This window comes from Fundulus heteroclitus, chromosome 20 (assembly GCF_011125445.2).
Source record: "Fundulus heteroclitus isolate FHET01 chromosome 20, MU-UCD_Fhet_4.1, whole genome shotgun sequence".
In the NCBI taxonomy this organism is placed as follows: domain Eukaryota; kingdom Metazoa; phylum Chordata; class Actinopteri; order Cyprinodontiformes; family Fundulidae; genus Fundulus; species Fundulus heteroclitus.
The window spans coordinates 21578650-21606315 of record NC_046380.1 but is presented as its reverse complement, the minus strand read 5'-3'; the positions used below and the strand labels follow the sequence as shown (position 1 = coordinate 21606315).

The following is a 27666-nucleotide window of genomic DNA, read 5'->3' as shown; positions in this document are numbered from 1 at the left end:
AGAGAATGAGTAAGCTGGTAAAGGAGGAGTTTGAGAACAAGAGAGCAAGTCAATGTCAGACTAACTTTAGCTGTACAACGAGGCAGAATGGAAAGAAGTGTGGTGAAACTCCTTTGTGGGCTACTGCTGCTTTTCGCTACTGGACAACCAAAAACGGTAATGTCTATAACATATTAAGGACAGAAAACTAGTTAACAGAAAATGTATCTTTAAATTTTGTCTATTGATACATATTTTTTTAGAATAATTTAGATGGTGACAGATGACTGACATTTATGGTTTGTGACTTCCTGACAAATGCAAGTCTAAACTCTATTAAATAAACAGATAATGGGGCTTGAAGCTCTTTGGACTTTATAGGCTTGGGCTTATTTCAGGTTGATATTTTCACCCAATATGAATGCACTTATTCTACACAATAACCCTTTCCTTTTTAACATTGCAATATGTCCTATTAGTAGTAGCTACATGAAAAAAACATTTGTATTTAACTTTTCCTACATCAACCTGGGGTCAAAAGAAACCACAATTAAAAATGGTGGCAAATAATATATTTATTAAAGTGGGGCTAAAACACAAAAAAATTTAACAAGCAATCAAGGATGCATGACATTAGTTGCATCTTTGATTTAGAACTATGAATATTCCATTCTTTTTTGTTTTATTTTACAACCAGCAACCAAAAAGGAAGGGAAAAAAACAGCCCACAAAACCAACCCCTCCTAAAAAAAACCCAGAGTACTTTACCCTAAGAGGACTGTGTTGTGGGTTATGATAAGATATATTAATTTCCAGGTTGGTGGATAAGCGTTTCATAGGATGCCATTTCAAATATAGTAAAGAATTAATAAAACTAAATGACAATGTGCTTACCGTTTTTCAAATAACTGATAACATGTTATATTGCTGTGAACAAGTATTTTCATCTATTTCTGCTCCCCCTGCCACCCACTAAGACATTTAATCCATTCATCCATCCATCGATTTTCCGACACGCTCATCCCTGCTGGGGTCGCGAGGGGTGCTGGTGCCTGTCTCCAGCGTTCACTGGGCGAGAGGCGGGGTACACCCTTGACAGGTCGCCAGTCTGTCGCAGGGCAACACAGAGACAGAAAGGACAAACAACCATTCACGCACACTCATACCTAAGGACAATTTAGAGAGACCAATCAACCTAACCGTCATGTTTTTGGACTGTGGGAGGAAGCCGGAGTACCCAGAGAGAACCCGCATATACAGGGAGAACATGCAAACTCCATGCAGAAAGACCCAGGGTGAAGACATTTCATATTGCCATTAATATTATTTTCAGACAACAAACCACTGAGTAAATACAAAAAGGCAGGTTACTTTGTGTGAAGTGTTTGGTTCCAAAACCAAATTACCTTGGCGGTAAACATTTGCAGTATATGGCAATGGCAGCAACTCTTTTAAATTACCATGAAGGGATTTTAGTCCTCTGTTATTTGAAGAATAGGCCATATTTTTTTTTAATTTTATTTTTTTTTAGCTTGAAAGGCTAATTCTAGGAGAAACCCAAGTATCTTAATCAGATTTTAATCCAGACTTTGACTAGGATATTCCAAAACACTTCTGATTTTTTAGAGCAATTTGGAGGTGGAGTTGTTGCTATGCCTTGAATCAGTTTACTGCGGCACAACCCAAGCCCGCTAAAGCCTAAGGTCACATACAGATGGTAGGACGTTCTCCGTCAGTAATTTTGTCAGAAAGCAGAAGTCATGATTTCATCACATTGTCTGGGGTTCAAAGCAGCTTCCACCACCATTCTCAACTGTGTGTAAGTTTTATGCCAGATGTAACAGGACACACTCGTGCCAAAAATACCCTCTCTCCTTGGTAGTTAATCTCTCTTGTGATCTTGGCCTGGGGGTTATTTTTTGTATTCCAGTAGTTGCCCAATTTATTCCTAATTTTTTTGATCGTGAACACTGAAATTTACTGAAGCAAATTAGGCCTCCAGGGCAATAGATGTTATTTTATTTATTTTTTGTTGTGCAATTATGCACTGTTTAAAGTTATTTAATTTTTAATAATTAACTCTCAGTCTTTTAGGTATTGTCTGGTGAATATCAGCCCAAACAGCTGATATTAGGACAATAGTTGAAAGGGTGATTCAAACATTGGCATTCTTTTAACAGCAAACAAGTTCAAGAATTTATTAACAGTAAAATGAACATCCGGAGAACACCACTAAACAATGCTATTTATCTGAATTAACACTAGATTTTAGTGAACAAATCCTCTCTACCAGGCTAGGGAAACTTAACTAATCTATTCAGCAAAATGAAGATAAAAAGAAGCGAAGGAACCATGTACACACAAAGGAAACAAAAAGACAAAAATTTTTTTTAAAATCATCATCATAATGATTCAATGAATCCTGACTCACTGCAGATCCAAGTTAGAGAACTAAAGTTCATCTTAAACAATGTGGAATGAGATCAAATTAGTTTAATTTAGAACATTTGATATCTGTCAACCGATACACAATGAAAATCCAGCATTAAGCAAAAGATTATTTAATAAAATAGCACTTTAAATAATGATTTGCTTAGTAAAAATCAATAACCTTTAGGACACTTGATCGTATTAATGCAATTACTCCCCTGTGTATATATATATATATATATATATATATATATATATATATATATATATATATATATATATATATATATATATATACATACATATATATATATATATATATATATATATATATATATATATATATATATATATATATATATATATATACACACACACACACACACACACAAACTAAAAATAAATAGTTGAGCCTACCAAAAGGTATGAGCCTGCCATTGGACAATTACTGAATTATTGCGTGGATTATTATGTTTCAGCTGGCAACAAGTTATTTAACCTCAACTGGTGCAATAAGTTGCTTCTCATTTCTTAAACATGCATGTGGAATAACGTCAGTCTGTTTAAGAAGGGTCAAATCATTGCCATTTATCAAGTAAGCTTGAACCGGAACTGGAAGGATAGTGGGGACTAGGGTTGGGAATAGATACGATTTTTACGATTCCGATTCTCTTATCGATTCTGTGAAACGATTTAATTCCTTATCGATTCTCTTATCGGTTCCAATTTGGGGAAATTGTTTTAACCTCTTAAACAAAAATAAACATGGTATTAAGCATTTAAAGTTAAAGTAATAGTCGTTTTACATTTTAGAGACATAAAAAGACAACAAATAAGCATTAAAGCTGAGCTGCAGTGCGTTTTGAGGCGGAGGGATATTTCAGCGTCACTTATTTTAGACCCCAAACAAGCGACTTCACTTTCAAAAACAAGCCCAAAAAACTGCAACCTGCAACTCATGAAATTTACAAGTGACTTTAGATAAAATAAGACCAAAGTCGCATAAAATAAGTGGGCTTCTCAACAGTGAGCATACTTTCTAAGTCTGTCGTATCCCTCCGCCGCTCTGGTCGGTACACAAATGTTTCGGCAAATTCTATATTATGAAAAAGAAAACCCTACCGAAAAGTCTCGCTCTGATGTCATCTTGAAGACATTCTTCTTCGAAATGTTGGCTACAGACGACGTATTTTCTCTCAGGCCAGAAGTTCGATGGCAAGTTGGCAATCCAACAAAAGAGCCCGTGGTGGATCATGAATCAGAAAGGTGAAATTTTTTTTTTTCCATTTTTACCCGATATATTGGAACATCCAACTCCTATGCACGTGGGCATTGTTGTTTCAACAATAGCTCTCGTGAATTTCAATGGTGAAGTCCTCTGGAAATCCGAAATAATCATTGTCGTAGAGCGCAGTGCCTTACCGCGACATTACGTCACAGGATGTGATGTCGGGCAATAATTGCCGCCCCCATACCCAGTGATCCAGACGACAATTTATGCTTTTATTTTCTTACTGATTAACGCTAAATTCATTAAATCACCACAAACGTATTAGCTTTGGGTATAGCTAATGATCCACTGATTTTTCCTTTTTGACTTTCGATCGCTTTACCCGATGGGGCGCCATTTTTTGCTTACTGAATGTCGTGTGCGTGACTTGCGTAAAAAACGTGACGTAAGTCGTGCTGCCTGGCTCTGGTGCTGCCTGGAATCGTTAAGCGAGCTGCCAAACGGTGCCATGGAATTGGAACACACGGAACCGGTTCCAGAACAGGAACCGGTTTTCGATTCCCCACTGGGGACCTATCATCTTTGAGGAAGAAATGTGGCTGGAGGTGATGCACCGATCATGCCTACTGTTCAACTGTGGGGCAGTGCTATGATCTTGGGTTGCTGGAGTTGGTCAGGTCTAGGTTCAGCATGTGCTCGAAGAATGAGGTCAGCTGACTACCTGAATATACTGAATGACCAGGTTATTCCATCAATAGTTTTATTCTTCCCTGATGGCATAGGCATGTTCCAAAATGACAATGCCAGGATTCAATTGTGAAAGAGTGGTTCAGGGAGCATGAGACATAATTTTCACAAATGGATTGGCCTCCACAGAGTCCAGACCTTAATCCCACTGAGAATCTTGGGGATGTGAAGGCTTTGCACAGAGGGCACACTCTACCATCATCAATGCAAGATCTTGGTGAAAAATGAATACAACACTGGGTGGAAATAAATCTCGGGACATTGCAGAAGCTTATTAAAACAATGCCATAGCGAATGTGTGCTAAAGGCAGAAATATTAGAGTGTGTGACCTGTTTTTTTGGCCAGGCAAAAAAAAATAAAAAAAATAAAAATAAAATATCTATCTATCTATCTATCTATCTATCTATCTATCTATCTATCTATCTATCTATCTATCTATCTATCTATCTATCTATCTATCTATCTATCTATCTATCTATCTATCTATCTATCTATCTATCTATCTATCTATCTATCTATCTATCTATCTATCTATCTATATATATATATATATATAATTGTATGTAGATACTTCTTTGGAAGTATTGTACAACGATACCTTTGTTTGAGTTTGAGCACTGGAATCTACAGGAAAGGCTTGTTCATGGAAAATGTGAACAAAAATATGTGCAATCAGGTCTTTCTGTTGGTACACCAATGAGATTTCACCATCCCACACAATGTTTGTCTGATCTTTGGTCAGCTTGCTGTCATCTGCTGTACTTGATCTTTCATCTTGTTTGAAATCTGCATTTTGTGTTTACACAGGATGACTGGGACATTTACAGCTTTCACATCAACTCCACCGTGACCAGCCGATATGCCACCACCATCATCACGAGCCGTGTGGCCAATCGTATGAATGAATCAAAGGAAATTGAATTCCATGTCAAGATTCCCAAGAATGCATTCATCAGTAAATTCAAAATGTGAGCTCAGGAAAACACCAACCGCTGAAACCAAATCTTTATATATAGGAAGACATAACTCTTCTCCCCCCCTCAACTCTGACAGAACCTTTTGTTTTCCTCCCCCCTTTAAAGTCAGATTTGCCTTTAAACATCTGTGCTTTCCAAGTCAAGAACATGATGTCAGCGTTTGTAAGCTTCTGATGGCTTAATGCACAACATTTGGGTTAAATAAAGGCCTGAACGTGGCTCTATTTAAGGCAACATCTCAATCACACTGTTTCCAACCAAATTCAGTCAAGATATCAGGAAAGAGTCTGAACTGTCATAAATCTCGTTCATAACTAGGTACAATTTCCAGCGGCCTGACAGTGCCATGCTTTATGTCCTTAACTATGTTGAACCATCCTACTGTTAAGGAAGGAGAGGGTGTTCTGTCTCAATGTTGATGATGTGTTGCTGGAAATGTGTGCATTAACCCCAGAACAAAAACAAACAGTGCAAAGAAGCTGACAGAAGCTGGTGAGACAGGATCATTGCATAAAGTGAAATGAGTCATTTACCCACATGGGCTGAAAGGCTGCTAGGAGAAGAAAAAATAATTAAAAGCAACATAAAAAAAGCAACATAAAAATTCATTTTACAGTTAGCTTATTTGCAAGGGTGGGAGGTTCATGATATTTCAATGGAGCAGGGACTAGTGCACTTTCTAAACATCATAATACCTTATTGAGGAATTGGGTCTTACACATTGACAATAGCACAGAAATTAGATACCAAATAAGTTAATGGCAACACATTTGATGTTTTGGAACTGCCTTCACAAATCCCCGATCTCAGTTTAAAATAAAAGTAATGGTCAGACCTCAAGTGAGGTGTGTCTGAACAAGGCAGCATGCAAACCTGAATCAGTTACACTAGTCATGCCAGGAGCAATTGATACAAATCCCAGTAATCTGTTGTGAGGAACTTGTGGAGGAACACTAAAAGCTTTTCAACCCAAGTCATACAGTTTGAAAGGCGATTCTGAAAAAGAAAATTCACAAACTTTTTTTTATTTAAAGAAAGTAAAAATAATCTGAAAAATTGGTCTGCAAATTCTGATCATTGCTTTAACTGTTACTTACCTAAAACAGGAAAAACTTAGTCTAATATAGTTTTCAAACTGTGTATGTAACTATCTCTTTTCATCTGGGAATATTTAATAAATGGGTATCATAAAAAATAATATTTAGGCTACTCTGGAAAAATGGTCTGTATTGTAACCTATAGGATGATGGACGGTCAAGTGTATGAAGGAGTTGTGAAAACAAAGGAGCAGGCTCAAGTGCAGTACACTGAGGCGGTGTCCCGTGGCCAAAGCGCTGGGATTGTCAGGTATAAGTATTGATTTATTTACTCCCAGGTCCTTTACAGATGTACTTAATAATACTGTAATTTTACTTTACTGTGATCTTGTAATTTATAGGTTGTCTTTTATAGCTATTTAACAACTAAAGATAACTTAAGGTTATGAGAAATCTAATGTTAACGCCTCTGCTATTAGCTCTGTAGGGAGAACCATGGAGGAGTTTAAAACCTCAGTAACTGTGGCAGCCCACAAAAAGGTGACCTTTGAGCTCACCTACGAGGAACTGTTGAAACGAACACATGGCAAATACAAGCTGCAGATCCACACACGACCTACGAGGCCTGTCCAAGACTTCAAGGTTTGTTGACCATCCACAAACAGAATGGTGACTAACAGTAGTTCCCATAAGTGTTTCAAACTGCTTGTTTTGTTGTTTTCACCACCAGATGGACGTGCATATTCGTGAAAAAGTTGACATCAGTTTCGTTGACGTGAAAGGAGGACTCAACACTAAGGCCCTGGCTAATGCCATCACGAAAACACATACAAACAAACAGGTACGGCTGGTTCCACAAAAAGAGGATACATTTATGCTTTAGCATGGATGTCACCTAAGTAAGTAAAAACAAAAAGTTAATGTAAAGAGAACATAGTATGACCTGGCTGGCCTTTGCAGGCATGGGTGTATTTCCATCCAACAGTGGATCAACAGAAAACCTGTGACAGCTGTGGAGAGGAAGGTATGAATGGAGATCTGGTCATTGTTTATGACGTCAACAGAGAGAATGGACTGGGAGACATCATGGTAAAGCACTGCTAATTTCTTGAAAATGTGTTTCTGTTTCTCTGGGAACTATACATAGAATGACAGAGACAGTCTTGGTAAAAAGATGGTACCCAGTTTTCTCTGTTGCTTTGGTGTTTTTTTCAAAACAGATTTGAAATCTTGAAACTTGTTAACTTTCCTATTATCACTTAAGCACATACCAGCAAATTATTTGCTTGTTTTGTCATTTTGCAAATGTCTTTCTGCTTTCATGCAGATGTGTACAATGTGAGCAATCGACATTTCTATCATACAGTAAATTATCGATTGGTTGTATTCTGCTAATCAAAATGCATAATCTGTCAATTAAAACTGTCACGTAAAAGAATCTCCCAAATACATTCGGGCCTTTTTTCTTTTTTCTGAGGCCTTTCTAACCTTGCCCCCGCCTTGTTTCCCCCGTCTCCAAAATGAGTGTATGCATCGGTCAGAGCTGCTGTGAGGACTGCACATTTTCCCATCAAGCTTTGTGTTATAAATCCGAACTTTTGCGGGGGGTGCACATGTTTCAGGCCCTATTTTGTGCATACGCAAGCTCTATAAATGAGACCCCTGGTTCTTTTCAGATTCTATAGGTTTCAAATCTAGCTTGGACTCCTAAAAAAACAAATATTGCATAATGCACAATGTGATTAGTTGATGAATTAATTAAAAATGAAGCAAAAATAGAGAAGTTATGTTATCATGACTATGTGACTTAAATATGTACATCCTTTTCATCAGTATAATTTTCATTAATCTTTATTCTTACGTCCTCCTAGACTTCTGACGGATACTTTGTCCATCACTTTGCTCCATCTGATCTTCCCCGAATACCAAAGAACGTTGTTTTTATTATCGATCAAAGTGGCTCAATGCACGGCAGAAAAATGGCACAGGTGAATGTTTAAAAAGTTTTTGATAAAAAATATTTTGCCTTACCTTTCAATTGATCAACTTGAGAGCTCGCATGAAACAAACATCACTTTAAGGGTTTCTTATCTAAAAAAATTTTGTCAATGTGTTTTTGCACAGACCCGAACCGCTTTGGTCCATATTTTGAATGATCTGGCAGAAGATGACTTCTTTGGTCTCATCAGTTTTGATAGCGCAATAAATTACTGGAAACGAGAACTCATTCAGGCCACTGGTCAAAATCTGGAGCAGGCCAAGCAGTTTGTGCTGAATATCAGAGACAGAGGAGGTGAGAGAATTTTATTCAGTGAACCAAACATTTTTGCAGCATGATGGAAGTGAAATACTCTTTCTTTCCCTTTCAGCTACAGACATCAATGCAGCAGTGTTGGAAGGAGCACGTATGTTGAATGTACATCCCAGAGAAGGTTCAGCTTCTATCCTCATACTTCTCACTGATGGAGACCCAACTACAGGTAAAGAGCATTTAACACCATAACATCTGTTTTTTGGGCTGTATTACGTCAACATTGGCAGCTGACACAATTATCAAAAAGACAGTAAACTTTTAAGGCATGGGTCTTAAAGGGGACATAACATGCAAAATCCACTTTCCAACCCTTAAATACCTTTTGTGGTGTGCTTGGGGCCTCTGGAAGTACTGAAGAATTACATATGTTTCTTAAAAAGTATTGTTTAGATATTTTAGATCCCTAAAAGATTCAGGGTCTTTTCAGGTTGCAGATTTTTCTGTTACGTTCTCCTCACTGTTACATCAAAGCTCTTTTTGTGGAATGTCTAAATATGGTGTCATGTTTAATTGACACTTCGGTTTTGTAGTCCAAACTCAATGATACCGAAGGCTGCAGGGGCCTGTTTCAGAAAGAATGGCTGAGTTTAAATCAGTTACTCTGAGTAGTTTTACCTCACGCTGTCATACTCAGCGTTTACAGTTTCAGAACGGGTGGTATCAATCAGGTAACTAAACTCAGCATACCCTAAACTCACCAACCCTGAGATGAGCACAAACACAGGCATGAAAAAAGCCCTCATCAATGAAATACAGTAATGCGATTCACAATGGCAATAGTTGGAAATAAGCCTTGAAGTTCCCATTTCACACGAATGGAATTATATATCTTAATGAAGGCATATGGAGAATATGAAACCATAACTAACAAAAGAGCGAGTTAGTAGCAGAAAATTACTGAAAAAGTCAATGCATGAGTGATATGAGGGTTATTTGACAGAGAATTAATGCTGTATTATCACACTACAGTCATTCAACACTCAAAAATGGGGGTGGGGGGAAGCATAAGAAGGACATGGCAAATCAAGATAAAGTATCAAAATGCAGTTTAATCAGATACGGTCCAGTTATAAGCTTTTCTTATGTTTAATCTTAACTAACAAACTGTATTAACCTACACACTCACTCCACCAGTCCCATTTAAAAGAACCTTATTGAATAAGTGCATGGTTAAACTTTACCTTTTGTGAGAGAAATTGTTTTTACTCATTTGCGTGAAGTATTTCAAGGATCAACGCAGCAGTAATTTTTGTTAGTAATGATGAGGGATTTTATCCAGAAACTTAATTTGATCATGGACTCTGTTCCATCTGAGTACAGAAACACAGCAAAGTGGTAAGCTGCTGGTAACTTCTAACAGACATAACTTTACATATAGCACTTGCTGTGTGCACACCTACAGCTATTCCAGTCCAGTTTATATGAATGGTAAATGGCCTGTACTTGTATAGCACTGAATGACACAAGGCTGCCATATATCAGCACCACCAGGCCCTTTGACCACCACCAACAGAGCCAACAAAGCCAGTGAAGTGTCTTAAAGGAAAGTTTTAAGCCTAGTCTTAAAAGTAGACAGAGTGTCTGTCTCATGGACCAACACTGGGAGTTGATTCCATAGGAGAAGAACCTGATAGCTAAAATATTTACCTCCCATTCCACTAGTAGACCTACAGTCTGAGAGTGAAGTGCTCTGTTAGGAACATATGGAGTAATTTCAATTTAATTAAATTTTATTTATATAGCGCCAATTCATGAAACACGTCATCTCGAGGCACTTTACAAAGTCAAATTCAATCATATTATACAGATTGGTCAAAAATAAGTAATCATATCTCTGATAAATGATGGAAGTTGATTATTACGGGTTTATACGTGAGAAGGAGATTTTTAAATTCCATAATTTATTTAACAGGAAACCAATGAAGGGAAGCTAAAATAGGAACATTTTTATCTCTTTTTCATCAGAGCTCTTGCTGCCGCATTTTGGATCAGCTGAAGGCTTTAATCTGCATTTTGTATGCTTTCTGATTTGAAAGAATTACAATAGTCCAGCCGTCTTGCCGTAGTTGCCGTCTTCGCCTGACTCTCTGCAAACAACGAAATATAACCAAACATAACTTCCTGAATGTTACGGGCGTTGCCATTTTGATTTGCTTCAAACCCAGAGAGCAGTAGTACCGCAGATCATCACTAGGAGGCCAGGAGGAGCCAAGGAACCGAGATAGCGTGATGTGTAAACCGTCGTCAGAAACAAGCTCGGCTTGGTTAACTGATCCAAACTCGGACCGAGCTCGGCATGGATCGGTTTAACAAGGGTAGTGCAAATGGGGCTAATTGGTTACAAGAGAGCCTCTTGAGCTTCACTGATGAAGAATTCAGACCAAAGCATTGCAGTTCCACTTTATATAGACTACAACTGAATAATTTGTGTTATTCAGGATAACTGAATAACACAAATTAAGGATTTAAAAGCATGGTATTTGCCCTTTAAAAACACAAAATACAAACTAAGCTTAATTTTACAGAGATGCAATTTTTCCTTGTACTTTAAGTATAATCAACAGTGATATCACAGAAAGATATGTTGGAATAACTCAAACTCCTTTGTGCTTGCTCTTGAAAATAATTTGATAACAGTGTTTGTCTCTCTGTTTTGCCTCTGACATACTAAAGTGAGTTAAATGTGTTGTGTTTTTGCAGGAGTGACAAACATTAATACCATACGGTCAAATGTAAAACAGAAAATTGCAGGAAAATATCCACTTTATTGTCTTGGCTTTGGGTTTGATGTCAATTTTGAGTTCTTGAAGAAAATGTCCCTGGAGAACAATGGTGTGGCAAGAAGGATTTATGAAGACTCCGACGCTGATTTACAGCTAAAGGTATGTTCATCTATTTGAACCTTTTCTGAATCTTTATGCAAAACCAAAAAGTTGCCTTATTTGTGGGAGAAATTGAACATTCATATTATATCATTATTATGTATTCACAGGGTTTCTATGATGAAGTTGCCACTCCTCTGCTGACAGATGTCACAATGATCTATGTTGGTGGAGCCAATCTAACCCAGACAAATTTCAGTCAGTATTACAATGGCTCTGAGATTGTGGTGGCTGGTGAGATCATTGACAACAACGTTGAAATCTTCACGCCACAAGTTGTGGCCATTTCAGTAAGATTTGTTGATATCATTACTTAAATTAAAGTTTAGGTAAGCAAATACTGATCTGACAGTTTGCTTTGGATTTTGACAGACTAGACAAAAAGTGGCATATTCTAATACAAATAGCTCTGTGGGTTCTTTGGACACTAAAGGACTACTTCAGAGGGTTTGGGCCTACCTCAAAGTTAAGCAGCTTCTAGAGAAGGAGTAAGTAGTATATGTGACATATGTTTGTCTTTGTTTTGCTTTGTATTTGGTCATTCATTGCAGTATCACTTTGAATATCAGATAAAGAAACACTTTTGGCACCCATATAAGGTTTTTTGTCAGGACCAGTTGTATCTGCAAATCTTGAGCACCTTAATGTGATTGAAAGCAAACGTGCCATACAATACTATAGTATGCTGAATAACTGTCTAAAGTAAATATAAATGACACCGATGTAAACCATTCTTGGATAAGCAGAAGATGAGGAATTCGGGGATGGATAGATGAATAAAAAGGATGGACACACAATATTGGACTCTTAGGTTATTACAGAAGTTTATCCTTGTTAACTTTTCATGGCAGTGTCATTGGTTTGGATGCTTTCAGAAAGTATATGAAATTCTTGCATTTTCCAAAAAAAAATTTTTTAAAGTTCTTACTGGTTCTTACTGGTTTGGTCCTGTTTTTTGTCTTTAGGGACACCGTAGTCATTTATATCTGCACATTGGCATTGTTGTAAGCACTATCACCTGGCAGCAAGAAGAAAAGGATTTAAATCCTGGCTGGGGGCCTTCTGCATGGCCCTTACATGTTCATCCTATACATGCATGCATTACCTTTTGGTGTTCTGGGTTTATAAATACGTGTGTGTGTGTGTGTGTGTGTGTGTTTGTGTGTGTGTGTGTGTTCTGAGTGTTTCTGTGTCCAGGGTTAGCCTTTCACCCAGTAATGACTGAAAATGCAAATATTTATAGTTGATTTTACAATTAATTTTATTTGTTAAGATTTGAATCATACGTTTCAAAGTAAATAAGTTTTAAAATAATACAGTCTACATACTTTTACTGAAGCAGCTGGCTAAACTCATACCAGAAATGGTATGAAAAAGAAAATAAAGCTCTAGCATAAGTAAACTGTTCTCTCAGGGTGTATCTATTAATACGTTGTTGTTATACAGGCTATTGTTGACTGGATCTGAGAAAAATAATGCGAAAAAAGAGGCTTTGGAGCTCTCCTTGAAGTACAGCTTTGTGACTCCTCTCACATCCATGGTGGTCACCAAGCCTGAAGGGGAGAACACAGAAGTTCTTTACAAACCCAAAGAGAGAGGAAATCTACAACCCGAAAGGAGTACAAAAGCACATGGCAGAGTTTCGAATAGTGGAAGGCCCTCAGTGGGACATAAATCTCGTAAGTTAGGTCTGCATCACCACTTTTTACATGTTATCTCTAAACAAAATGTAGAAAATGGTGCTAAGAATACCCAAGGCATCTGAGTGATACAGTTTGAAGCGATACAGTTTCAAATGCAAACACTAATTATTTTGGCAGACAGAAATAATTTTGATAATCCTTATTGATCCAAAACAGGAAAGGTTTAGTCTGATTTATTGTCAAACAGTGTGAAAAACATCATGCATCTTTTTATGCAGCGTTTGTAAGTAGCTAACCAACCTGAAAAAACAAAACAAAAATAAAAAACAAATATACAGTTATTTATATCCACTAAAAGAGAGTGATAATGATTGAACTTCCATTGCAATAATCACAGAAAATTATAACATTTTTGGGTAACTGGTATGAAACAATCAAATATAACCCCTCCACTACCAAGAAACTCTGTGCTTAGGAATGTCAGATTCAGATGATAAAAAGCTGTGAAAATGAGAAACCTTCCAGCTCCTAATATTAGCATGTTGTGTGGTTTATATAATGGAATTTTCTTTTTACCATAATTTGATTCTGGTACTGCCTGGTGAAAAATAAATAAATATAAATAAGTCACCTCCTGGATTTAACTAAGCAAATAAGTATGAGCCTCCCATTGGATAATTACTGCGGTGATTATGTTTCAGCTGGCAACTTGTTATTTAACCCCAACTGGTACAATAAGTTGCTTCGCATTTATTAAACAACCAATTATAACAAAACATCCCGTTGTCGTGGAAAATTTGTCAGTCTGTTACAGAAGGGTTAAATCATTGGCTTGCATCAAGCAGAAAAAAACATCTAAGGAGTTCTCAGAAACTACCAAAATTAGGTTAAGAAATTGTTCAACGCATTATTAAAAACTGGAAGGCTAGTGGGGAACCTTTGTCTTCGTTAAAACTTAGCATAATTTAATCATATCCGCTTATCCCCGCTTATGTCCAATATTGATTCTGATTTCTTACCATACGCCTGCAAAAGCTCACTTATCAGAGTCTTCTGTTGGAAGAAAGGTGGCATTTCAGGATCTCCGTCCAGCTTCTGGAAAGCAATAGCTCAGGAAAAAAAACCCATTTATGTTAGTTTCTAGGTAAGGCATGCAGTCAAAACTGGGTCCTCTCAGTGTCAGTTTAATGTGAAGTTTTTAATTTCTGGCTGATCCTGGGAATGTATAGCAAACATCTTTTCTTTCCTTTACGTTTATAAATTTGCTTTAAAACATCTCCTTTCAAAAGATCTGCATAACTACTCTGTATGTAGTTACTTTATGTCACTGGAGATGCCAAAAATAAAAGCAAATAAAAATGTAACAAAGAAATAACCAAAATGCAGGAAAGTAAATAAAGGAAAATGTCTCCCAAAGAGCACAATCATGTTTGTCTCATTAATACATAGATTATTAACTTATTTCAGACAGTTGATTTCTTTCTGGTCCTTTTGACCAAGCAAATTCACTGCTAGTATTGCCTTTAAATATATACAACTTTCCAAATCCCAGTTGTTATAATGTAAAACCTTTTTTTTATGCTTTGTCCAACATAATTATTCAGTACAAGTAATAATTTTCTCCTTAAATTCATGGGCATCTTGTGTTTTTGTGCAATTATTACAGTTTTCCCCCAAGTAATTTAGCACATCAAGAACACTGTTTAACTCAATGCTAAAATCAAAATTTGAGCTATACAGAAAAAGTAAAAATTTAAATTTAAACCCTTCAGATCTGAAGCTCCCATGATTTTGCTAAAGCTGGAAACTCCGCCCTACAACATTGTTTGACCACCATGCTTAACAGACCACAACTCTATAAAAAAAGGCAAAAACCTGATTATCATTATCATTCTAATTTGTGAACCTTTCAGTATATTTACAATCTAAGGGTGTACATATTATAGGAGAAGGCTACATTTAATTGATCAGACCATAGACACTTTGTGTCCTTCAATATTTATTACGATTTCTCTTTTACCCCTCCTGTGGACATCATCTGATATTCTTTTCATGCTCCAGTCCCTATCAAGGCCAGAACACACTGACCAAGCAATCTCTCTATGTAGATTACGTGTTTAACGTAGCCCTTCGATATCTTGAAGCTCCTCAAATTTCCACTTTTAGTTTTATTAAAATTCTGCCAAAGGTCGCCCTTAGAAAAGCGATTCATATTCAATTCAATTTCATTCAGTTTTGATTAAAGCCATGGCACACATTCCACCTGAGTTTTATACATTTATTAAAATAAAAAAAAAACATGAACTTTGCCCTTAATTTACTCATAACCACATGTGCCTTCCATGCGCTGCTTCTCAAAGTCTATTTTATGCCTTCTTTTAAATGGACCGGTTTGTGATGAATCATTAACTTAAATGTGATCAAAACATATAGGAAGACTGTAGGGAGGATAGAGACACTGTTCAATTCCAAAGTTTTTATTCAATAAGGTTTTGTTGAGTCAATATATCCTTTTTTGTGCTGTCATCCATGGCAACAAGTAGTACATAAATGATCGGCTCTTTTCTTCATATTCCTTAGGAGCACGCATTGGCTCGTTTCCACAATCACTGCCAGTAGGTACTCTAAGGAAAGGTAAAGTCCTCATTTTTGACCCAAGTGCATCACAAGTAAGACGTAGATGGTTTAAATAGTAAATTTGTTACAAAGTGAAAGTGATATTGTTAGTAATTTTGTTGTTGTTAGTTAATACACAGTGTGTACCCTGGGTCTGATCCTCCACCATGTTGACATATTTACTCCGCATACGTTCTCTGTATAAGCAGAGAACTGTGTCGCAATGCCACCAAAGGGCCCAGCATACCTACTACACCCTTGTCAGTTCTGCTGCATCCTCTTAAGTGGACACATCGCCCCCCCCCCCCCCCCCCCGCAGGGTACCATAAAAGCAACTAAATTCAATCAGCTCAATACAGATAAATTCTACAGTTAACCCTATTCTTTGCTCTATTTTTCTCACCTTCTCCCACTTTTAATGTTTTGCCATATCTTTTTCTCCTCCTTCCTTTCTCCTTTACTTTTCCGGTTCTGTGTCGATTACATTTGAAATAACAATAATATCTCAAAATAATATTCAGTTGTTTTTTTTGCATATCAAGCAAAGTACTATACCGAAAGCAGTAATGCTCCACTTGTGAAGGTAAATCAGTTGGGCTCTCTTTGACATTAAGAAAACAAATCTAAGGCTACGTTCACACTGCAGGCCTTGATGCTCAATTCAGATCTAAGGAGTTCTCAGAAACTACCAAAATTAGGTTAAGAAATTGTTCAACGCATTATTAAAAACTGGAAGGCTAGTGGGGAACCTTTGTCTTCGTTAAAACTTAGCATAATTTAGTCATATCCGCTTATCCCCGCTTATGTCCAATATTGATTCTGATTTCTTACCACACGCCTGCAAAAGCTCACTTATCAGAGTCTTCTGTTGGAAGAAAGGTGGCATTTCAGGATCTCCGTCCAGCTTCTGGAAAGCAATAGCTCAGGAAAAAAAAAACATTTATGTTAGTTTCTAGGTAAGGCATGCAGTCAAAACTGGGTCCTCTTAGTGTCAGTTTAATGTGAAGTTTTTAATTTCTGGCTGATCCTGGGAATGTATAGCAAACATCTTTTCTTTCCTTTACGTTTATAAATTTGCTTTAAAACATCTCCTTTCAAAAGATCTGCATAACTACTCTGTATGTAGTTACTTTATGTCACTGGAGATGCCAAAAATAAAAGCAAATAAAAATGTAACAAAGAAATAACCAAAATGCAAGAAAGTAAATAAAAGAAAATGTCTCCCAAAGAGCACAATCATGTTTGTCTCATTAACACATAGATTATTAACTTATTTTAGACAGTTGATTTCTTTCTGGTCCTTTTGACCAAGCAAATTCACTGCTAGTATTGCCTTTAAATATATACAACTTTCCAAATCCCAGTTGTTATAATGTAAAACCTTTTTTTACGCTTTGTCCAACATAATTATTCATCAGTACAAGTAATAATTTTCTCCTTAAATTCATGGGCATCTTGTGTTTTTGTGCAATTATTATAGTTTTCCCCCCAGTAATTTAGCACATCAAGAACACTGTTTAACTCAATGCTAAATTGAAATTTGAGCTATACAGAAAAAGTAAAAATTTAAATTTAAACCCTTCAGATCTGAAGCTCCCATGATTTTGCTAAAGCTGGAAACTCCGCCCTACAACATTGTTTGACCACCATGCTTAACAGACCACAACTCTATAAAAAAAGGCAAAAACCTGATTATCATTATCATTCTAATTGGTGAACCTTTCAGTATATTTACAATCTAAGGGTGTACATATAATAGGAGAAGGCTACATTTAATTGATCAGACCATAGACACTTTGTGTCCTTCAATATTTATTACGATTTCTCTTTTACCCCTCCTGTGGACATCATCTGATATTCTTTTCATGCTCCAGTCCCTATCAAGGCCAGAACACACTTACCAAGCAATCTCTCTATGTAGATTACGTGTTTAACGTAGCCCTTCGATATCTTGAAGCTCCTCAAATTTCCACTTTTAGTTTTATTAAAATTCTGCCAAAGGTCGCCCTTAGAAAAGCGATTCATATTCAATTCAATTTCATTCAGTTTTGATTAAAGCCATGGCACACATTCCACCTGAGTTTTATACATTTATTAAAATAAAAAAAAAACATGAACTTTGCCCTTAATTTACTCATAACCACATGTGCCTTCCATGCGCTACTTCTCAAAGTCTATTTTATGCCTTCTTTTAAATGGACCGGTTTGTGATGAATCATTAACTTAAATATGATCAAAACATATAGGAAGACTGTAGGGAGGATAGAGACACTGTTCAATTCTGTCAGGATTTGTGTTTTGTTTTGGCTGTTTGTTAATTTTGATTTATTAGTTAACTCTCCGGCCTTTTAAATCGGTTTTGGGTTCTTTCTTGTTTGGTTTCTATTATAGCTTGTGTTTTGTTTAGTCTTAGGTTTAGGTTCTGTTTTGGTTTATGGAGTAGTTTGTTATTAAGTCACTTGGCCTGCTCAGTTCACTTCTTTGTAGCCAGCCTTTAATCAGTCACTCAGTTCACCTGCCAGCTATCTGCCAGCTCACCTTAGTCAACACCCTGTCACTCCTCTTCTCCAGTCACCATCCAATCAGTGTCAGTTTTCTTCCACTCACTTCCCTGTTCCTGACAAACTCCACCCATGTCAGTAATTAGTCTTCACTCCTGTTCACCTGCTCACTCCCCTATATAGTCCTGTCACAAACCTCTGCAATCTGCCAGATCAATTCAAACCACATGGTGAGTCTTATCCAGCGTTGTATTACTGATAGCCCTGTTGATACCGACCCGATTGCCTTTTTGACTCTTAGCCAGCCTGATCCCTAAACCTGATTTTCTTGCCCGGTATGATTGCTTACCTGTTTCTCTGACCTGGACCTGCCTTGTGATATTTTGAGTTTGCCTTATCCTTGTCTGTACTTCTGCCTATTTTGGACTGCCTTTAGTGTACCGGATTTTGGACTGCCCTTCTGATCATTGAGTCTGCCTATCCCTGTTTTATTATTAAATTCCGTTTTTTGCTTAAAACCTCTCTTGTCTGGCTGAATACTGGGTCCAACTGTCTCTGGTTCGTGACAAATTCCAAAGTTTTTATTCAATAAGGTTTTGTTGAGTCAATATATCCTTTTTTGTGCTCTCATCCATGGCAACAAGTAGTACATAAATGATCGGCTCTTTTCTTCATATTACTTAGGAGCACGCATTGCCTCGTTTCCACTAACGCCACAATCACAATCACTGCCAGTAGCTACTCCAAGGAAAGGTAAAGTCCTCATTTTTGACCCAAGTGCATCACAAGTAAGACGTAGATGGTTTAAATAGTAAATTTGTTACAAAGTGAAAGTGATATTGTTAGTAATTTTGTTGTTGTTAGTTAATACACAGTGTGTACCCTGGGTCTGATCCTCCACCATGTTGACATATTTACTCCGCATACGTTCTCTGTAAAAGCAGAGAACTGTGTCGCAATGCCACCAAAGGGCCCAGCATGCCTACTACACCCTTGTCAGTTCTGCTGCATCTTCTTAAGTGGACACATGTACCCCCCCCCCCCCGCAGGGTACCATAAAAGCAACTAAATTCACTCAGCTCAATACAGATAAATCCTACAGTTAACCCTATTCTTTGCTCTATTTTTCTCACCTTCTCTCACTTTTAATGTGTTTTGCCATATCTTTTTCTCCTCCTTCCCTTCTCCTTTACTTTTCCAATTCTGTGTCGATTAAATTTGAAATAACAATAATATCTCAAAATAATATTCAGTTGTTTTTTTTGCATATCAAGCAAAGTACTATACCGAAAGCAGTAATGCTCCACTTGTGAAGGTAAATCAGTTGGGCTCTCTTTGACATTAAGAAAACAAATCTAAGGCTACGTTCACACTGCAGGCCTTGATGCTCAATTCGAAAAACTCAAAATTCAAAAACTCGATTTTTTTGTGAAATCTGATATTTTTGCGTGTCCGTTCACATTTCCAAATATATGCGACTTGTATGTGATCTCCTGTGTGAACTGCATTCATACACTTAAGTGTCCAGCATGCGCAGTAGAGGACACAATGACGTCATTCGTAGCAAGCGTGCTCATGGTTTGCGGAAGTAAATATGGATCGTAATGCTGCAGCGTATCTTGCGTTCTTTACGTTATTCTCCAACCGGAGCCAGCACATTACCAATGCAATCTTTTTAACAAGATCGAAAAGGAAGAGAGCCAAATTTTAGCGACGTGAGCGGCTTTACTGATACGGACTTCATTCATAATTTTCGAATGACAAAGGCAACCTTTATGTGCGTCTGAACGGATCTCTTTAGCGCTCTCACATAAAAACAAACATCTTCGGCGGCCATAGCAGCGAGTAAACGCGTTGCCGTGGGGCTGTATAGACTTGCAACTTTGGCATAGCCAGGTCCACCGTTAGTGACGATTGTCAAGTATCAATGACATGTAGGTCGGATGAATGCGACCTGGCCGTACAGACACAGGTCGCATTTGAAAAGATCAGATACGTATCTGATTCAGGACCACATATCCAAGCGGCCGGGTCACATTTGAAAAAAATCCGATCTGTGTTGTTCAGACTGTCATGAAAAGATCAGATGCAGGTCGCATATGGGCAAAAAAAAATCGGAATCGGGTCATTTCAGGCTGCAGTGTGAACGTAGCCTTAGTGATGCACTGCCAGACAGGACATGATAAAAAAAAATCATTGGAATCTAGCAACTTGTGGTGCGTGTCGTTGCCATGAAGGCTTAATTAGCCAATCAGAAGCAGTGTGGCCACATCAGCCTGAAATAAAAATGTATTTTTTTTTGTACCATATTCTATACAAGAAAAAAAATAATGTAGACAATAAGTGTGGATGAAACCCTATCTACAGGCTGAAGGTGCCATGCCACTACAGCATTGCTTTGACTTTGGCTCAAGCAGTGTAAAATGTCGACCTGACATGTTCGGGAACAGAATGTGAACAACAAAAAGTTAAAACGTGTTTAATCAAACCCCTTTTCCTTCTTATAGTGTTTAACATAAATAATCGTCCTGATTCCTGCTTTACTTGAGTTTATGATACTCAATCAATCAATATTCAAATCAATACAAATATACACATATGCATATACAGAAATATAAATTTAAACTTACCTTTAGACCATGTCCCACATGACCAAAGCCCCAGGACATGAGTATGCCTTTGTAAGTGAAAGATATAGTTATTAGCTCATGTTCCTGAAAATACTGTAATACTGTGTTGTGCAATTAAACACTGTTTAAAGTTATTTAATGTTTAATAAATAACTCTCTGTCTGTTAAGTATTGTATCAGCTCTTAAGCTGATATCAGGACAATGGTTGAAAGGGATAAAATCTTTTAACAGCAAACTCTGCACACACATTGAATAAAGGACTGACAGCTTCTTCAAGTTTGCCAGGGCCCATCATTGTTCAGGTCAGTCTCCCTCTCCTCCTTTTATCTCAGGGAGGAAGGAATAGTGAAGAAGAAGTAGCTTTGTCCTGGAATGCTCCAGGAAGAAGTGGTCTGAGAGAAGTCTGGAAGAAGTGTGGTCTGGTCAGAAGTGCTCTTGCCTTTTGTTTGTGGGGAGTGGTCTAACATCATGGAACCCTGCTGAGAAAAAGGCCGTCCCAGCCTGAAACTCTCTTTCTCACAAGCCAATTATAATCCTCCCCAATGTCACATAGTGTTTAAAATTAACAAAATTTAGCCATGGTGTGATGGCATAACAACTGTGTGTTGTTGTCAGAGGAAATGTAATGTTTAACCTTGGTATTTAACTGTTTATAATGACAGGATATATTTTGCATGTTTGGTCACTTATAAAAAAAAATTCATTGTCTGTTATTTGATAACATTTTAAATTTAAGTAAAACAAACAAAACAAAATAACAAACCCAACGTTACATGAAAGTTGATAATTGATCTCTTTATCATGGACTGAAATTAAACTTTCTCCTAGAATCTTTTCATTCACAGTTCGGTTATGTTTCCATGTGGTGGACAAATCTGCCAATCAATTACAGAACGGTGGTAACGAAAATCTGTGGAGGTAGCTAAATGCTTGAGTAGCTGAGCAGTACTATCCAAAACCCCCCAAAATTTACAGAGCGTCTCAAAACGAGAGTGGACCAAACCCCCTTGTGAGGTGTGTGCAAGCCTGAAAACAGCCAATAAACAGGCAAAGAATGCTCAGTGGTGCGCTTGCCAACTGAGGTTTTTCCACCAACTTCTAGCCTGCATTTGGTTTGGTGGATAACCTACTTGTTTTATTTCATTAGATATTTTGTTTAACATGTTTTTTTTTTTTTTAACTTACTTTTCTTTCTCCCAAAATTAAAATCACACAACCATCAAAATAAAAGACTTATTTTTTTGTAAACTTTTTAAGTCAACAAAGGATCATAGGTTTCATGAGATATTTCCTAAACATTGTAGTTTCCTTGACACTGAAGCTTTGTTCGAGTAGAACACCTTAACAACTTTATGAACATTTCGTTTACAGATATTTCCAAAGTTATGGCAGTGCAACGTATGAAAACGGATTCTACCTTATTGACCACATCTGGTAACGTATACCAAGTTTGTTTACCAGGATTCTGACAAATCATTTTTTCTTCCTCAACTGACTTTAGTCTTAAAAATGAAATATCATTGTTAATCCTTATCTAATCATGCACCATGGCATAAAAAATGCAGTTCATAGCAGTTGTCTCTACCCAAGATGACATGACAAGATATTCACCTTGGACCAAGTTGATGTAGATACCCTTTCCCCCTTGATTAATGGAATCATCATTTGAATGCTGCATTTTGTATTTGCTCAGGATATCTTTGTCTAATATATAAATTTGGGTGAGGATCTGGATGATCTGAAACGTGTGTAAGAAAAGTCAAAGGAAATAAAAAAACCCAGAATAAATCTCTGAGGGAACAAAGGCTTTTACATATCACTAAAAAAAGAGTATTGTGATATCAACCTTGCAAAACAAAAATGTTTCAAAGGCAGTGAACTTTATTTGTATTTAGTTTTATAACTATAATGAAGTACTGAGTAGATAGGATCAGTTTAAAATTGTTTTTGAGTCAAATGAGGAGGCCAGACTGACCTTTTTTTCAACACAGAAAGGCAGTCACATGACAGAAGCATTCTATTACTGAATAAAAATGTAGGTCCTCCCCTTGAACCTTTCACATATTGTTACATTGACAAATAATTTAATGTAATAGGCCAACTTAAAGTGGTGCATAGCTGTGAAGCAGAAAGAAAATTATACATGGTGTTCATATTCTGAAAATAATTCTCTGAATCAAACTACTGCGATACTACCTTACTGCGATAAATACTGCAAGCATTTTTGGCTAAGGGCTGATTGTCTTAATACTTCTAGGCGGCACTGTGGACAAATTAGGCCTTACCCACTAAAAATTTGTCTCAATATGTTTCAGAGGCTGAATTATTATCCATCATGTTCAGTTTGCTGTGATGTGAGACTTGCCATTGTCACACTCAACAACCAAAATGTCTGTATTGGAAACCAAGTGAGATCAATCTCTCTTCTGACACAATTTCATTTGGATGAGATGAAAAAAGTGAGATAAACTTTTCTATGAGGAAAAGTCACTTCTTGACTTCGGAGCGAGATGTAGACAATGTCAGCGTAAGACCACATAGTATAGTTGGGGACGCAATATGAATTAATCACACCAACTTTGGAATAGTGATGTCTTGAATAATTGAAAAGGCAAAGTTTGAGTTCTGGTGACACCTCTCAGAGATGCTAATAAACTCAGCATTTCTATAACTTTTAATGTTTAAATGGATAACAACTAAATTTGAAGTGGACACTTGGAGTTCATCAAAGTTTGACATGTGCAATATATAATAATCAACAACTTTTGGTGACGTTCAGAGGAGACAGATTTTTTCACTTGCTGTTTTCTTATAACAGAGATTTTGTGGTTACAGTTTTGTTGTATTTTGGGTTTAATGGCCATTTAACTGTCCTGATTAGAGCCTGCTAAATCTAAATATGGACTGAATAGTCAATAAAATTTGCATACATGCAGCTTTGAATATTTTGCTGGTAATTCTAAAAATAACATTTTCATAATATCTGCTGTTTAACACCAACTTTCATTTCTTTTGTAGCTCCTGTATTCCACAGATTTTTGATGAAAACCGTAAATTACACTTTGCCCCTTTGTTTTGACGTTATTGGAGGTGTAAATCTTAAACTTCTTCACCATCCCAGCACAGGTCGGTATTATTACTTGTGCATTTCTTCTTTAAGGTGTATTGGAAAAAATAAATAAACTAGGATTTTTTTTACGTGGACTGACCAATCCAAAAAACTTTGCTTATAGTAATTTGTTTTGGTTAAGCTTTCTGCTCTGTATTTTTTTTTTTTACAAGAAAGTGAAATTTTCATGTGTCATTTGGCATTAATTCAAAACAAAAATCAAAATTGTGCATTCAGACCTGAAGTGTTAATGTAGCCAAATTGATACACCATCATGATAAAGTAAAATTAGATTTTCCTCTCAGCATAGTTGGCTGAACTTCACTCCTAATGTCTTGTGTTGAGGCAACTTACTTCTTTTCCCTTTAGAACTTTATATAAATGGCGTGTTTGACTCAACAACAACAAATAGTGGCTTCAAAAAGATTGTCATCCATGTTGGTGCCGATCACCATATTGAAGTTGACCCAGAGGGAATCAGTCTTCGACACGGACAATCTACGACCCGCCACACAGGAGAGGATCGCATCACAGTAGGAAGGTGACCTTGTTCATGAAAGTTCATTACTATTCAACAGTTAACATATATTCCCAAAGGACAACATTCTTATATGAAGCTTAGTTTATCGTAGTGATTCAAAATTATAGCACTCATATGTTATTAGCAAAAAAGCACAGTAAACTATTACTATATGTCAGCTATTGTTAAGGAAACAACTTCAGCTGAAATATAGCTGTATCTAAGGATTGTCTACTTTCATCTAAAGTGGCTTGTGACTTTACCCTTTGTTGCCCTTCAGTGTGTTTTATTTAGATTTTATGTGATAGACGAACACAGAGTACCAAATAACTGTGAAGTGAAAATAAAGTGATAGATGGTTTCATTGGATTTGTTTACAAATTAAAGTCTGAATAGTGTGGTGTGTGTGTGTAGGTATTCAGCCACATTTGACTCTTTTACCCTAAAATCGAGTGTGACTAATTGGTCTTAAAACCCACTTAATTGGTAACTAGAATCCGTCTGTGTGTAATGCAATCTCCAAATGAATCTAACTGTTCTGTAAATGTTTATTGAGGAACAATGTTGAGCAAGCATCATTATCATGAAAACCAAGGACCACATATCAGTTAAGGTGATGTTGTGGAGAGATTTAAAGCAGGGTTAGATCATAAAACAATATCCTAGCATTAAAATTTCGTAGGAACTGTTCATCTAAAAATGGAAAGACTATGGCACAACGGCAAACCTCAAGAAACCACGTATACCTTTCTGAATAGCTGATGGAAAAATATTTAACAGCAGAACAGGACGGAAACCTTTCCTATAATTGATGATGAGCTTTTGCATGTTTCCACTAATATTTTGATGATCTGTCATTGAGTGTTTGAAGTTGGAAGGCCTCTAACTATCTCCATAATCTTTAACTGATGCTATAGGTTCTTTATCAAATTCAAGTCAGGATACGGCACAACTTTAATAATCTCTGTTTATCGTTATAATGCTCATCTTAACTTTTTATTTATTTGATAAAAACTTTTTTATTTAAGGTATGTTAATTACCAAGGCTCTAATTAATACAATTATTTTGTTATTGTGTTTAACCATGTCTCAAATTACAAAACCGAAACTCACATTTAAAGTCTGTTCGTTATGACAGAATGTATTTATTTTCATCTGTTGCGGCAGATATTTATTATTTGAGAGACTACAGCTGTCTGTACTTACCTTTGTTGCATTTGATGTGTTACTATTTAATGTTTTTATTGGTTCATCTCACCCCATATAAGCACTTTTTTCCACCACTGAGCAAGAATGCAACTGCTTCAGATCAGAAACATATTTTACATAGATATTTGGGTGAAGACTTTTAAGACAAACTTATTTACAGGTGGTGTCTATCTTTCTAGGTTTACGGTGACCAGATTGAGCAATGAAACAGAATTTGCAGATGTGGATGTGCGCCTGTCGATCTTACTTCACAGGAAGGATGGGAACAATTTCCTTTGGCCCGTTTTAAGACAGTCACCATCTGCTGGTGACACTGTAGGATTGTTGGGTGAGTGACAAATTGTTTAAATTCACAGGCCTTATATAAGGTTTTTCTGTATTTGCTGTGGATGGATTCTTTTAGAAATGTTTGGAGATTTTATGTATTTTGTGTTTTAATTTCCCACTGTATTTTGTGCGCAGCTTTAGATCAAATACAATATGAAGTGGTTCAACAAAATTCCCAGGCAAAAGTGAAGATAACAGACACAGAGACTGATGTTCAAAGGTAAATTTTTCCGTTTGAGCAACACTTTTCTGCAACAAACAAAGAACGTATTTGAAAAATTTGCTCTCTTTTTTGCAGGTCCACAGCTTTTGACTACAGGATCAACAGTCCGACGGAAGTGGACTGTTGGCTTATTGCTGCGGACTTTGTCATTCCAATGCCTCTGAGAGAAATCATTGTTGCCCAACTTTAGCTAAAAGTGGGGAATGAAATGAATTATCCAAAAAAAGTATACATTTCAAGTTAATCCAGAAAAAGTGAGATGATATATGGTACATGGCCAACATCTTTAATTGTTAAAACATATAATGAATAAACTCATGCATTTCACATGTTTGTTCTTATTTACCCCCCAAAACTTCAAATGATGTAGCAGAATTGGTAGTTATTTAAAGGAGCTATGGGCAAGATATTTACTGTAAAATCAACCTAAATCGTTATCACCCAGGATGGGTGTTGTCTATAAACAATCTGTCCTCTCCATCAATAATATCTTAGTCAAGTTTTTCTTCTTTCAAACCTAGAGGCACAGTCTGGAACTACGTCAGTTCAGAGTGTAGCCTGTGTTTACTTCCTGTGTCCTCTGCCAATCATATGAGAATTCCCAGGGTTCCCAACACAGCAGCCTGCTAACACGGAAGCCAGTAAAAGGAATGAACCGGACATTGAACAGAATACAACATCATATACCTATCCTGTGGACTTCAAAATTCAGTACAGTCTCACAGGTAAATGGTGGGTCTCCATGAAAGGCATTGTGTATCTGTTCTGATTTTAACCGCTAGGTGTCATTTTTACTTCCATCCATCCATTTTCTGCCACTCGAGGGGTGCTGGTGCCTATCTCCAGCTGTCAATGGATGAGAGGCAGAATAAGATAAGATAAGATAGATTTATTGATCTCACTGTGAAGAAAATCACTTGTCTCATTGGCTCAATAATCAAAAGAAGGTGCCAAAAGGAGGAAAAGGTACCTGAGGTAAAAACAGTGTGTCTACATATATACGGTGGATTGAGAAAAAAAGAAAGAAATAAAGCAGAGATTTAAGATGACTTATCTACATTTAAGGTGACTTATATGCATATGGATTTGACGTTGTACATTAAAGTGGTACCAAGCAAAGAACAACAATGAGGTAGTGGGATAACTATAACAGCTGAAGTCTCTTATTTAACAGGATTATTGCACAGGTTATTGCACAGGGTATTAAATAATAATTGCACACTAGTTATTGCACAAGTTATTGCAGTTATAGTACAGCATTGTAAAGTCTGATGGCAGCAGGGATGAAG

General features: G+C 36.8%; 1 protein-coding gene across 4 annotated transcripts; it reads left to right on the top strand.

Moving 5' to 3' along the window:
* Positions 1-49: 49 nt before the first annotated feature.
* Positions 50-26704, top strand: LOC105915495 (inter-alpha-trypsin inhibitor heavy chain H3). 4 transcript variants are annotated; one of them, XM_036124662.1, is made up of 21 exons: positions 50-156; positions 5196-5356; positions 6608-6712; positions 6882-7044; positions 7133-7243; positions 7363-7491; positions 8274-8390; positions 8527-8695; positions 8772-8882; positions 11417-11598; positions 11709-11888; positions 11971-12086; positions 13045-13277; positions 15822-15875; positions 19043-19111; positions 22361-22423; positions 24008-24115; positions 24468-24639; positions 26007-26155; positions 26290-26374; positions 26453-26704. In XM_036124662.1, the coding sequence occupies exons 1-21, from the start codon at positions 88-90 to the stop codon at positions 26565-26567; spliced, it is 2661 nt and encodes an 886-aa protein (XP_035980555.1). In that variant the 5' UTR covers positions 50-87; the 3' UTR covers positions 26568-26704. The 4 variants fall into 4 exon arrangements, with proteins under 4 accessions (XP_035980555.1, XP_035980554.1, XP_035980557.1 ...); XM_036124661.1 differs by having other exon boundaries at positions 13045-13286; XM_036124664.1 differs by lacking the exon at positions 19043-19111.
* The last annotated feature ends 962 nt before the right edge of the window (positions 26705-27666 follow it).